The sequence below is a fragment of the Rhinolophus sinicus genome, linkage group LG01 (genome assembly GCF_036562045.2).
Source record: "Rhinolophus sinicus isolate RSC01 linkage group LG01, ASM3656204v1, whole genome shotgun sequence".
NCBI lineage: Eukaryota > Metazoa > Chordata > Mammalia > Chiroptera > Rhinolophidae > Rhinolophus > Rhinolophus sinicus.
The window spans coordinates 146,243,755-146,258,794 of NC_133751.1; the positions used below are offsets into that span (position 1 = coordinate 146,243,755).

A 15,040-nucleotide genomic window follows, 5' to 3' on the forward strand; every position below is an offset into this window, starting at 1 on the left:
AGTTAGGAGCACGGAGCTCTAACCACCTGAGCCACCGGGCCGGCCGGAAGAATTCTTCTTGAGCCAACACATATTTTATAAAAATTTAAATAATAACAAGAAAAAAATAACAGAAATTTTATATTCATAATTCTAGTTTGTGTAGATTATTTGGTATATTAGTATTCATAACATTAAACAAAATAAACTTTAAGTATTACAGAATTGTACACCTGAAATCTATGTAACTTTACTAATAATTGTCACCTCAATAAACTTTATTTTTTTAAAAAAATTATAATTCATTTCTAGATATCTAATACCACTTAAGCCATGAGTCTTTCAAGAAAAAGCCGTAGTTGGAAATTGTTAAAATTTGGCATGAATAAATTAGAAGCGAAATGTCAACGTGCTAAGTGAAAATTAGTCAACTTTCACTAATTAAGTGAAAAGGGAAGACTCCAAAAATCATGTAGAACAACATTCCCAAAACAGTTTCCATAATACAGATATAATAAAAAACGAATACTGTATAATGAAGAAAGAGGTATCCAGGACACACTTTGTTCTGACTAACCAAAATTCAAAACAACAGATATTACAAAAATGCTTTAAAAGGGCAATTCCTTATCATTATGAATATATGGAGATCAAAAATGGAAGTAAAAAGCTGATCAAAATAGTTTCTACAGACTGTGAACCATGTCTAGTAGTTGAAGACAGGGGATTTTTTGAAATTTGCCAAACCAGGAGTTCCAGGTACAAAGTTGTTTCTAGAAAATATGTAACTAAAAAGCTTTTTCCTGAATTATATTCTGAGCAAAAGGGTTATTGATGCTATTTAAAATGTCAGTTGAAAACGATCATCTGCTTAACCTCAGAAATGTGTAACACATTGACCAGAGAAGCTATCTAGCAGCTGACTATGCTGAGAAATTATTGTCCCTGCACTTTAATGTCAAACCTTAAAAGCCACATTAATTATTAAAACTTTTAAATACGTTTATTCTCTGATAGTGATTTTATTAAAAAGAAATTCACAGGGCGGCTGGTTGGCTCAGTTGGTTAGAGCACAGTGCTCATAACACCAATGTCGCTGGTTCGATCCCTACATGGGCCAGTGAGCTGCGCCTTCCACAACTGGATTGAAAACAACGACTTGGCTTGGAGCTGATGGGTCCTGGAAAAACACACTGTTCCCCAGGACTATCCAATAAATAATAATAATTTAAAAAAAACCTAAGAAAAAAAGAAAGTCACTTTGACCAAATACTGATTTGAACACTCAACCATTACACATTCAGCCAAATTTTTTTTTTTTGGCGTATGATGGATGGATGGATGGATGGATGGATGGATGGATGGATGGATGGACAGATAAACAGATGAACAAAATAAATATATTGATAATATTAGAAATATATATGTACATATTCCAATACTGACATGGGCATAGAGGAAACATTTGTGGTGGCACCCTTATTAGAACAATACTTTGGGAAAAAGCTAAAAATCATTCATGTATTTTTGCCCAAAGCATTCATATATTTTTGCCTGTGGGGATGGATTCTAAAACATGAATGGTGTCTATGTATGAAGATATTTACTGAAGCATAACTTCCAATATCATAAAATGGGATATAATCCAAATATCCAAAAATCAGGATGCAATAAGGCATGCATCTTTTTCTATGTGGAGTACCCATCATCCCTGTTTTTGTTTAGTTCATTTTTATTGGCCTTGAGATCCCAATTCCAACGTCACTTCCTGAGAAAGTCTTCCTACCGCATTGAGATCAAGTCCTGTTATTATACACCATACTGCATGTTTTTAGTGGCGTTCATATGTAATGTATCATTATTTCAGGGCTTATTTGAGAAACACTGACTTACCTCTGCCCCCATTCCTGCAAAAAGTATATTCCATATCATGTAATAAATAAACTATTATGAAGATTATGTGGCAAAATGTTAGGGGAAAAAGTATACAGGATTTCATGTCTATGTTTATCATGGAAGAAAATCAAATATGCATATATATGCATATGTTTATATATGTGTATATGTGGTACATATACAATGGGTCAGAAATATGAAAACAGTTTTATCAGGATGATAGTTATATGAGTGATTTTCCCATAAAATTTCTTTGAATGTCCTGATAATATTAAATTATCTTAAAGTTATATCTGAGCCAAACAAATAATGCCCTACTTTTTAAGTGGTCTTCTTAGTTTGAGGGAATATAGCTAATGGATATGTGGTAATTTCTCTAGAATAGGGTATCAAATGTGCTTTGAATTGATAAGAGTTGCATTTTTAAAAAGATATTAACAATAAAAATACTTGCAAAATTAATGTTACACAAAAATATTAAATACAAATGAAAACTTGTAAACAACTTAATATGTTACTTTGCCAAACCAGATTTTTAATGCAACCAAGCAATGAAAATGCTGTTTGTAATATACTCTATTATTTACACAACAGGGAAACACATTACATGAGTAATTATAAACAATATATGGTCCTAAAATACTGTGCACAATCACTTGCATATAAACCCCTTTCAACCTAGTCCAGGTTCATACCTTTTCTTAGGTCAGAGCAAAAAAGAGAATTCTAAAATAGGCACCTGAGGGCATATTTGAATGGTGTTGCAGAAGGAGTCCTAAATCAGATGATCATCCATGGCTGGCACTTTTACTAGCAATTTTTATTTTTCAGATTAAATTAGAAATTGTTGAAAATGTATGAAATAGCAATCTTTCTAAAAATAAATTTGAATTCAGACCTTATAGGTTGTTATGAATGTTCTGTGAGTAATGAATGTAAACTATATAACACAGTGTCTGACAGCATTCAATAAATGTTAATTGCTAGTCATTATTATTAATAGTTGGAAGATTCTAAAACCTATTTATAATGTTATTTATTTTCAAAGTCCCATTTAACTATCATCTTACTTCCTAGCAATTCAATTTTCCAAAACTGGAAAACACACAGACACACACACACACACACACACACACACACACACACACACACACACACCTTCTAACCTTTAGTTCTATAGAGGCAGAAGCTAATTTTTTTGCTTCAGTTAATGCATGCAATTGTTGATAGTCTACTGGTTTATACTTGATGCTTCTCATTCCATTTTTCATACGGCATACCAGATTCTCTGTTTTTCATCAAAAATAGAAAATGACAAAGAAATAGTATCATGTTATCGGAAGTCAAAATACAGTTATGGCAACAGGCTGACTACAATTCTTATTTTTAGGTAATTTAAAATAAATACAAGAAATAATATATCACAACATTCATAGTATATTTGAACCTCTAGCTATAGGAACTTTAACAATATTACCACTATATTCCTTATATGAAATTACTTCTAAAAGTTTAGGCATAAAAGGAATACCTCCATTTAAGTTAGTATGTTGAGAATTTTAGAAAGTTATAATGTCAAGCTACAAAGTGTAACCATTTTTTTTTTTAATTAAAATGTGTTAGGCATCAACTGTGGGTGCTTAAGTATCGCATCACTGTGAATCAAATTAAGTAAATATATTTTTTTAAGTCATAGCTATACTTCTAACTTAGAAAAATTAAAAGTAATTTCAATTAAATTTGAAAAAAGGTTGAGACTCAAAGATAAAAATCTAATATTAAAATGATAAAATGTTTGGGCAGGCATTCTCTATTAAAATAGTTTAGTATATTAACTATTTTGATAAATTAAAATATAAGTAGAGGGTACTCTAAGGCCAAATAGCATAAAGTATAATAAACTGAGTAATTCAAGCGAAAATTGTACTTTTGCCCCAATTATATGAATAATTAATTGGTGCCATGTAAAGTAATTAAGATTTATTAAATACATCATGGATCACATGACTATAAGAAGGGTCCAAACGATTTAAGAATCAGTACACTGACGGAAACCACGGATGTTCTGATCACTGTTGAAGGTGATTAAAATGCCCATTGCAAGAGGACTAGAGAAACTTTCAATGTGAACCAGAAATGAGCTTTCCATATTAAAATTTTGAAAATCAACATTCCAGTTGTATATCATGCATAATCCACCATAAATCATAAAACAGACTTGGATGTAGAAAAAATATACCTGAGCTATCGCTTTTCTGAATTGTCATGAATGGTCGGTCTCTTGTATTCCTGTTTTCCATATCTGTCAAGGAAACAAGAGACAACTGAAATTTTACAATGTGATTTAAAAAACATTTTTTAAAAAGTGTTTATTGTAGTATTTTTTTTAAAAAATAAGGCCCAGGACTGGGTGCCATAACTCTGTACTTTATTAAAATTTGCTTCTCTTTGCTCCTAGAAGCTTTCCTCTATTAGTTTTTATCCCTCTGTGCCTTTCCTGTTCTTGGTCTCTTCTTCCAATCTCTAACCTCTTAATTCCCCTCTCTTAGATTGTCTCAGTGTCTCATAAGTATTTTGTAATTTAAAAATTATGTATATTTTCTCTTGAATTCCTGGGAGGAAAAAGAACTACATAAAGAATAAATCAGCTAGCCAATTTTTCTCACTATTTCTATTAAGCAATAGTGCACTTATGGTAGACTTGGGGATATGTAATCCACTTCTAGAATGCACTTGATGCCCAGCTGTTACCTCCTTTAGTGTTGGACTCAGCTGCAGAGAACAGTCTTGTTCAAAGTTATACGTACCACTGCTGGGGCAGCCTGCACCAAATGACTGAGCTAGATAGGGATATAAAGGCCCATCAGTTTGGACCCAATGTGGGCCACTCCGATGGGCAAGATGTGCTCCAGGGCTCTCTGCAGGGTTTGTTGAACCTGCATTGAAACTGATTTTTTCATCTATCCAATCCTGCTTCTTCCTTCTTCTTTCACAGGTATGGATCCCTGATAAATATCTAGCACTCCAAACTCTGCATCAGCATCTCCTTCCTGAGAACCCAAACTGAACTAAGCACCTCCAGGGAAACAGATTAGTCAAGTGATTCCTTCAGTAACCATTTTTCATACATTTTTGTTCCATATCCACTAGGTTGAACTACCCATGTCTAGTGGCCTTTGTGGTAACTTAAATCTTCTAAAATGGAAGAGAAAGTAGCTCAAGCCCATGACTTTTGGAAACTCTGCCATGTTATCAGGAATCATGGTGACTGCCCACCAACTTTAGGAATGTAGGGATAAACTCCAGTGTGTCATTCCTACAGGGTCTCTGGTCCAGGGATTCTTTTGTTCAAGCCTTTAGTTACATTGACAATTCTGCCTATAGTCTAGTTTCTATTCACACCCACATCCTATCCACTAAGATTCTTCTTCCTTTTGGAAGGTATCACACATCCAACCTGTCCAACTGCACTGCCTCAAGCCACCATCACCTCCTTCCGGGATGACAGCAGCAGTTCCACTTTGTACCTTATAGTCCATTCTCCACACAGCAGCGCAAGTAACCTCTTAAAGCTCTCAGCTGACATTGCTTGAATCTCTTCCATAGTTTCCCATGACCCTTTAGAATGGTGTCCAAACTTGGTCATTTCGAAATCCTTATCTCATTCACACATTCTGACCACATTGGTCTCTATTTCTCACATATACCAAGTTTGTTCTGCCTCAAGGCCTTCTCACATGCTGTTCCCCTTGCCTTAAAGAAATGTCCTTCCTCTTTTTACCTCGTTGGTTCCTACTCAGCCTTCAGCATGACCATGTCACCTCCTCAGAGAGACCTAACCAGACTTCTCCATCTAAATAAGGGAGGACCCCTTGTTTCTCTCTCATCCTACTCGTTACTTTCCATGATCATTTGTATCAGTCTTCACATTTGCATGTTTACTAATTTTGATGGGGAAACTGACCTTAAAATGGTTCCCTGTCATGTGGAACTGAGCTAAAATGGTGGCCCTAGCGGAGAGCGAAGTCCCCAGCCTAAGCCCCAGCCCACTTCCGCATAACCCGCTCCAAGCCACACCTTGAGCCAATCACCAGATGACACCTACCCTTTCCCTGACTCAAGGAAGTCTCCAACCCATAAAAACCTACTCAAAACTTTTCTAGAGGCTCAGTCTTTTGGGAAGGATCCCGCTGAGCCCTGTGGCGTAATAAAACTGTGTTCTCCCTGATCTCTGTGTGCCGCTTGAGTTTCTCAGTCCTTGCCATTTTTCTGCAACAATTTGATGTCTGTCTCCCTCCATAGACATGTGGCCCACATTTGTCTTATTTCTGATTGCATCCCCTGAGCCTAGAATGGAATACTAAATGCACTATAAATATTATTTGAGGAAAAGGTAACTGGTGGTAGCTGGACATCTTGTATTCCCTCAGAAGAACTGCAATAACAATTCTTAAGTCCATACTATAGCCTCCCTCTTCCAACAACCACCTTTCAATTTTTAAATATTTGCTGTGATAGCATAGCCTACAGAGAGGAATGGCAAATTTCAATGCCCTCAGAGGTCATCAAGTAAGTTAAATGAGGGGAGTGACAAGGTACACATCCATAGGGAGTGGCAGAAAACATGGGAAATGAAAGAGCATTCCATACCTAGATAATCAAATACATTTTCTTTTGTTTTTTAAATACAGGTACTAGACAAATAAAACAGGTCTCTAAAACAAATTTATACTGTGCTCAGCAGCCAGTTCATGATTTCTGGCCTGCTGCATCTCACCTCTAGTTTTCATTTCATTCTCCCACCCATAACTTAACTACCCAAGGTTGCCATCTCCATCCAGGAGAGACCTCACCAGTTTTCCAATTGATTAGCTTTAGTCCTTCCTCAATGGTGAGTCAAGCCCCTTTATATTTAGGACTCATTTTACTTGGGGTTTAGATTACAAGATTGAGGCTCTGAAACAAAGGGGGTTTTGAAGATTTCCTTTTGGTTACCTTGTTCTGACTCTGTTTAATTTGTTCCTCCTGGTCTTCATGAAGCCCACAAAATGTTTATGACCATTTCTACATAGTTCGAATTTTAATTATGACCATAAGAACTTTGCACTAGAACACATTCTGGAAATCAAAATTGCAAACAAAAACTAATCTGTCTTCATGAACTTGAAACCTAGTTTGGTTCCAACTATATAGAAAACCAAGTGGAAATACTTCTTGAGCTACATCCTTTAATGTTTATATATAAATCATAAAAAGAAATACTACTTACCTTTTAAGAATAGTGAGAGTCTCTAAGCTAAACAGTTATTAAACTAAGATATTATGAAACTGATTTATTAATAATTGATTGTTTCTTATATCAGGGAATTAAACAGATATTCTGACTTAGAATCTGAAAAGTTCACATACCACTTACTTAGTCTAATAAATTGCCAGTTTTGAAAATAGTCACAGGGATATAAAGTATGGTACAGGGAATTTAGTCAATAATATTGTAATAACTATGCATAGTGCCAGGTGGGTACTAGAGTTATTGGGCTGATCAGTTTGTAAGGTATATGAATGTCTAATCACTATGTTGCAGACCTGAAATTAATATAATACTGGATGTCAACCTGATTGAAAAATAATTTAACAACAACAAAAAATATTTTCTTACCACAAAAAATAAATAAATAATTTACTTAGTCTAACTTCTCATTCTAGCATTTGAGATGACTGAGGCCTAAAAAAGTGACCAAGATCACAGAGAACTTTAAGTCCAAAATCTTATATTTATAATACAAAAATCTCTGAAAACGAAGGTTTATTTCATAATCAATATGGTAGCCTAATCCAATCTGAACTGAAATCATTTGGTGGCAAACTTGATCCAAACTGAAGTTTATCCTATTTGATGTGAACTCTCATACATTAGTGTAAAAGTATTAACATGTTTAATTCTGGGGTGCTGACGCCACCAGTTTTAAGTAATAAGCTCTATATCACATTTCTAACCATCTGAAACATTCAAAATACATCTGGCCCTGCAGATTACAGGTAAGGGATTATAAAACTGTATTAAAACAAACATCGTCTGATTCCCAAACAAGTATATGTCATCTAGGCCATTTCAATTTTATGCTTACTAGTGAGAAATTCAAAGTGGCTACTTTAGCCTATAGCTAGAATGCTTTTGGTTGAATAATGAATACTTGAATAGAATTTTCCATGTTAAATAATTTAAGAGCATTTAGTTTTAGAAATCATTCCATGTTCACATTGTGTGACATTTTAGAAGTTGCTTATGAGTGTTATCAAAATGTTAAACCTTTTAGATCTACTCAATTACTGAAAAGCTTTTTAAATAATATATTTTTATGAGAAATTTCTTATAGTGTAAGAAGAACATTTGATGTATAATGTAATGATAGCTTTGCAGTAGCTAGAGGGTTGAAAAACATTTTAATATGAAGTTAATTTTTTACAGATTTACTAGAGAATCTAAACTTTAAAAAAAGATATGACCTTAACTAGTCTCTTCGGGGTAGGTAAACAATCAGGACTTCATTACAGATGAGAAAAAAAATAGCAAAGAGATCATTTATATAACAAGTGTTTTTTTAACAGTGTTAAAATTTGCATTCTTCTCTTTCCTAAGAAAATCCCTTTTAATATATTGAGGAAGGAAATGTCAGCTGTACTTAGGCTTAGCATCGTATGACATAGGGATAGTTTGTTAACTCTAAACTGCTGAACTGTGTAGATATGTGGATTAGCCAATCACCCTCTAGGTAAGTTTTCAAAGATGGTGGGGATTCTGCCAGGCCAAACAGTGTGAGAACAACACCAATCTGAAGAAATATCTTGGATTTAGCATCAAATTATGACATTTTAAGTGTTAGTTCAAACCCTATAGCCAAAGTCTAGTTTAAGGAGTATTTTTTAAATATGCAGAATTCTCTTTTAAATTCAAAGCAGAATGGCACATATTACTTCCAATATAAAACATTATGTATTGTAGTTAGCATAAGGTAAAATTACTGTCCTGGAAAAACAAATGGAACCAAACTGTATAGCAAACTATAAGGTAAAAATTAAAATTTCCTGCCCCACATAACCCTAATATTCCAGTTGTATTTAGCCCTGGTAGTCATTTTCAATGTTTTATTTTCTATTTTTTAAAAAAACTTTTATATGCACATACAAGTACATGTTCATATCCAATTTTCCTATAAATGGAATCATGATATATGTACAGTTCTACAAGTTGCTTTTCATTTAATAACTTGATTATCTTTCTAAGGCAAGGGACCTAGAAGTTTCTGAGGAACTTCAGAGTTCCATAGAGAGTGGAGCCTGTCATGCCCTTACTCCTGCTATGTCCTTAAAGCTATTTTAATCATTTCAAAAGCCCAAGAGAAAATGCATATACGCGCAGTTTAAAGAAATACACAGGAAAGGGGCCGGCCCGGTGGCTCAGGTGGTTGGAGCGCAGTGCTCCTAATGCTGAGGTGTCCTACACATCCAGACTGAGAAACAATAGCTTGAACCAGAGAGTGTGTCGGGGGTGGGTGGGTGGGGGGGGTGGGAGAACGGGGAGGAGAAGTACACAGGGAAAAAAAAAGGTGGGGGGGTCAGGAAATTTCCACACAGTGGTGTGTGTGTGGGGGGCGGGGGGGGTATTTGCAATATCCTTTTATCTGTTTTTCTGGCCCCATATACCATCACACAAGTTCCTGGTATGATTATGCAACATACATTCACAAATTCTGAGGATTAAGATGTGAACATCTTTGGAGAGCCATTTTTCTGCCTACCACAAGCATTCAGGGATCTACAAATGGTTTAGGAATCTACACAAAAGATTTGGAAAGTATGGATTATCTGATACCTCTCAAGTGAGGGAAAGTTAGGAGTAAAAGGGATCAGGAGGAAGCAGGCAAGCTTCTTCCTTCAAGTCCAGGTAGGTAGGATGACAAAATGGATTCCCAAACCATGTCAGAGGAAGGTTGACAATGCCTGCAGTTTAAGCATGTCCAAAATGGCAAGTCAAGTAAGAAAGACACACATTCACACACACTCTACAAAAGAAAAAAGTCTAAAGGATAGACAAATACGAGTAGACTAACTGGAGAGGATACTGCAACTGGAGGTTAGGTTCAAGGGGGTTTTAGCTTTATCTGTAATGAAACCTTTGCATTTTTACAAAGAGAATGTATATATGCGTATTTATGTAATTATGAGAATAAACATTACTCTCAAGTGCCTCAAAAACTCAAATATATCTAATCCACCAAATGGTTTCCAGGGCAGGTTCAAACTCGGCATAAATGACAGGGATCTTTTAAATCTAGCTCTTGCCTATTTAGCTTCTTTCTTACCCATTACCTCACATGCATGCTATACTCCAGCATTTTAAAACCATTTGCAGATCCCTGAATACACAGTGCTTACGGTCAAGCTCTGCCCCAAGATGTCTACATCCTAGTCCTTAGAACATGTGAATATGTTATGTTACTTGGTAAAGGGGAATTAAAGTTGCAACTAATCAGATTACTTTATCTATGGAGATTAGCCGGATTACCCAGAGAGGCCCAGTGTAATCACAGGAGTCCTTGTAAGAGGAAGGCAGAAGGGTCAGAGTGAGAAAAGGAGATGGGATGACAGAGCTGAGATCAGAAAAAAGAAAGATTTGAAGGTGCTATCCTGCTGGTTTTGAAGTTGGAGAAATGGGACCATGACCCAAGAAATTCAGGCAAGCTTTAGCGGCTAGAAAAGGCAAGGAAATGAATTTTCCCTTACAGTCTCAGAGGAGTGCAAGCCTGGCTGAAACCTTAATTTTAACCCAATGATGCCAATTTCTGATGTCTGACCTCCAGAATTATGAGATAATATATTAATGTTGTTTAAGTCACTAAGTTTGTGGTAATTTGTTACTTAGCACTAGGAAACTGACATTGCTCTTTCACACCTCCCTGCCTCGGCACATGCTGTGACCTAAGCTGGCAATGTCTTTCCCTACTCTTGCCTCTCTGGCCAAGGCCTACTTGTTTTTCATTCTCATCGTAAGCATCCTACTGAGCGTCTCCTAATCCAGGTAGAGATGATTTTTCTTCCCTCTTGTGCTACTATTCTACTTTGTGTATATGGCTATTGATGGAGTCATTCATTTATTTCAATGGTTATTGAACATCTATTACATACTAGAGAAAGAGATATAGATTTACTCAGGCTCTACAGAAAGGCTTGCCCTGGCCATCTCATCTGAAATAGCCCCCTTCACCCTCAATCACTCTTTACGTGTTCAATCTAATTCTTTTCCTTCATAGCACTTCTCACTAAGTGACATTATACTAGGTATTGATTAGTTTATTCGCTTATTGTTCCCTTCTACAACTAAGTTGTATGTTCCATGAAAGCAAGGCCTTCGATATCATCTTTATTTCTCCAGAGTGCCTAAAATAGTGCCTGACACACCCTGGACACTCAATACATACTTGCTGAAAAAGCAACAATGATTACATTACAGATCAGCCTTGTCCCTAAGGCATGGTAGTGTTAGAGGCAAACACATACTTTTCACCTGTTCTTCACCAACTTTTAAAATCCAGCTTCACCTGTATTAGATGAAAATTATTATCAAGAACAAACTCCAAACCAAAATGGGCAGTGGATTGATGTGCATGGCAAGAAGTAGAAAAGGAGTAACAATCCCACTTTCTCCTGGTGAGTCTCAGCACTGACTGTAACTTCATGTTAACTGCAGTTGAAGATGCCCCTGGACCAGCGAACTATTCGTCTGTCAGTCACAGCACACAACCCCGCCCCCACCCCACGCAGAAACCTGGACAATGGCTCTATTTATTAGTAATTAAGGATATCTACGCCATCGTACTTCTCCAAGGGCTTGAGGTTAGAGAAGGCATTCTTTGCATAGTAGACACAGATTATCTGGTCTTATCTTATATATTATTGAATGAAAAAAAGCAAGTTGCACCATGTGATACTATTACATAAATATTCACAGCACAAAATAATTTATGCATATTATACACACACACACACACATTCACACATACTCTACAAAGGAAAACTCTACAGGACATACAAATAGACCAAACTGGAGAGGATACTGAAACTGGAGGTTAGTTTCAAAGGGGACTTTAGCTTTATCTATAATGAAATTTTTGAATTTTTACAGAGAGAATGTATATATGCGTATATACATATATGTATATATATTTATTTAAGAGTAACAAACATTAGTCCAAAAGGCCTTACCTTGAAATAATCATATCATCTATTGTGGGATTAATGAAATTACATTTGAGAGTATTACTGATTATCCAGTGGGTTCTGTTAGTGAGAGTCCCAAAGCCTGGTCACCCCGTCACACCCATTTCTGAACCTGCCAAGCTTGGATTACTTCTGGAACAGCTTGACCCAACCAAGCTGCAACAATTCTGTGAAGCCCAGCCTGAAATATCCAGTCAACTTTACCTTTAATTTTGAATATAATTAAATAATTTTTATACAAATTTGTTGTGCCTTTAATGAGAAATTTCTTCTGACATCTTTAACAAAATGATTAAAAACAGAGTACTTTTTCTCCTAATTAATGATCACAAATGCACTGCTTTCTTTTAATTACAAGCTTGTTCATTAAAAGGAAACTGTTAACGTCAGGCCACAAGGAAGGTTATAGAGTTCAACAGTTAAATGGAATTTTGATGTGCTTTTTATTGCTGAGAAAATTGTATCATCTGAAGTTTAAAATTGTGGCAGACACAGCTCAGTGCCAATATCCATTCTCCCTTATTTTCTTCCTAACAGAATACAATCTTGTTCAGGGTTAAAATATTGGCCTTTGTTGATACCTCTGAGGCTCTAGGTGACATGTGACACAGTTCCAGCCAATGAGATATAAGCAGAGGTCTACTGGGAATTTGGGAAGATTTGCTTTTTCATATAGGCACTGCCTCTTCTTCCCGGTCCTTTCTTTGTGCCTGGAATGTGGCTGTGAAACTAGACACAGGAGGCTGTTATGATTATGTAGTGAGTATTAGGATGAAAGATGTATACTAGCTATTGCAGAAAAGAAAGCCAAAGGGAGCCTGGGACACTGATGACATCAAGAATCTGCTGTACCAGTCGCAGACTGCTTCTCTCTGGACTTGCTGTTATGAAAAAAATAAATCCCCAAGCTTCTGCAATCAGGTTCTGTAACTTTCAGCCAAACAAAATTCCCAACTGATACTGACTGGATTTACATGAAGCACCCAGGAGATATAATGCCTCTCCATATAAAGCAGTATAAAAATTCTTCTATAAAAGTACCCATTAATAAAGGCACAGGATAAAATAATAGAAAATATTACTGTCATTGCTCCACAGTAGTAGCACGAGAAAATTACATCTAGCAAAATTTCTTATTTTAAAACTCCAATAGAGTTTCATTTGCAGTTTCAACATAGAAGAGAGTAGGTAAAAAGATGTGGAGGTGGTTCTGGAACAGGAAAGAAAAAATCCTCAGAAACTTACTTCCACTATTAAAAAGTAACATAGCAGAATATATTTGAGAGTTTTCATTATTCTAGAATATACAGTGTTTCCACAGAGAATCAATTATGTAAGAAGAAATTTCCTTTTAAAATGCTACAAAAAGTTTTTTTTTAATTTTTAATAGTAATCCACCAGTCTTTAACAACAAAGATGATAAAACTCTGCTAAATGGCAGTGCCTGAAACACAGTAGCACTAAATACATTTTGAATAAATGAAATAATCATAATAGGCAAAAAATATTAATTCATTTTTGTATTATTGCTAGTTAAGGAAAATTTCTCTAGGCTAAGACATGAAGAAACAAAGGAAAAGATTAAAGGAATTAAGATAAAGTTTAGAGGGAGGAAGAGAAAGACTGAAGAACAAAAATTAGAGGGAACAAAAGAGAGAAAAGAAAATTGTGTCCACTTCCTACTTCCTCTTTCCAGTTCCATCAAGTTTGGGTCATAACGAAGGCACCCTCCCTCCCTAGAGAGGCAAACTCACAGTTTAGATCGGCTGCATTGAAGTAGTTAGAAGTTTACTGCAGAGGAGAGAGAGCATCAAAAGTGGGCCCTAAGGCAGGTCTGAGTGGAATTTCCAGTCATAGGAGGCAACTAACTCAGGATGAACAACTCCACTGTGGAGAAGAGGGAGAGAACGTGTGACGTGAGAAGAGGAGCTGAAGGTATAGTGAATGAAAGAAGTCTAGCAATCTTTTTCTGTTTAAATATTTGTTTCAACTTACTCTTTCACACAGGAAAGGAAAGGGAAATTTTCCACTATACTTTAGTTCATATTCTCCTTCCACATGGATCCATATTCTCTGAACAACGATTTGAAAGTCCTTACATGGAAAAATCTCAATAATATCCTATGAAAGCTGTGGGAGGTAGAAGAAAAAAATTTCTCTCCCTTAGAGAAAGAGGGAAGAAAAAGTTCTCCTTTCTGCCTGGGAATGGTGTGGGGAGTGGGAGCTAGGGGGTGGGGTGAGGGGCAAATTATCGTACAACTGAAGGACAAACAGTAAGAGTTTGGCTGCATAGGATGTTCCACTTGGCTTTAAAAGTACCATCAAAATATTTTGGTTCAAAATATAATGGTCAATAAAACAGAGGGTGCCAAAAAAAATGTATACACATTTTAAGAAATGAAAAAACTGTTTTAAAATTGTAACAATATATACTGATAACAAAAGAGGAATACAAGTATGTGTATACATTTTTGGGCATCCCCGGTATATGAAATAGTCACTAACATATGACTATTGTACTACTTGTCAGTGGCAATCAAAGACATGAGACATAAGAGGTATCCATGCAATGGGAGGTTTTAAAAAGATATTCCTACAGAAAACAACAGATTAGACCAACAAAATAGGTTCCTTTAAAATATAGTTGAAATCAAAAGAGCATATCCTCAAAACTAAGATATTTTAACTCTAGAATAGTGTTGGGCTTTAGCATAATGCTACTGAAGACTGAATTCCAACTGTGCCACTCAAACTGGGACTCTCAGCAAATTACTTAAATGGTAGATGAGACAAAAAGTTGTAAAGATGTCAACTCTTCCAAATTGATTTATACAATCTCAGTTGAACTCCTAGAAGATTGTGTGTGTGTGTGTGTGTGTGTGTGTGA

General features: G+C 35.7%; 1 protein-coding gene across 11 annotated transcripts in view; it reads right to left on the minus strand.

Annotated features, from left to right (window-relative positions):
* The window catches only part of CCDC148 (coiled-coil domain containing 148), a 290,765-nt gene that overhangs the window by 223,245 nt on the left and 52,480 nt on the right, over positions 1-15,040 (minus strand). For 7 of the 11 annotated variants that reach the window (XR_012497645.1, XR_012497644.1, XM_019727195.2 and 4 more), the window contains 2 exons: positions 4,115-4,177; positions 3,042-3,163 (listed from right to left, as the gene is read on the minus strand). The exons of 1 other annotated variant lie outside the window; for it this stretch is intronic. Coding sequence is in view for 5 of the 10 variants with exons in the window: in XM_019727195.2 (XP_019582754.2) it covers positions 3,042-3,163; positions 4,115-4,177 (185 nt within the window). In the remaining 5 variants the exon portion in view is untranslated. Of the gene's footprint in view, positions 1-3,033; positions 3,164-4,114; positions 4,178-15,040 lie in introns of those variants that run through there. 3 more of the 11 variants (XM_074336774.1, XM_074336757.1, XM_074336761.1) reach the window with 2 other exon arrangements.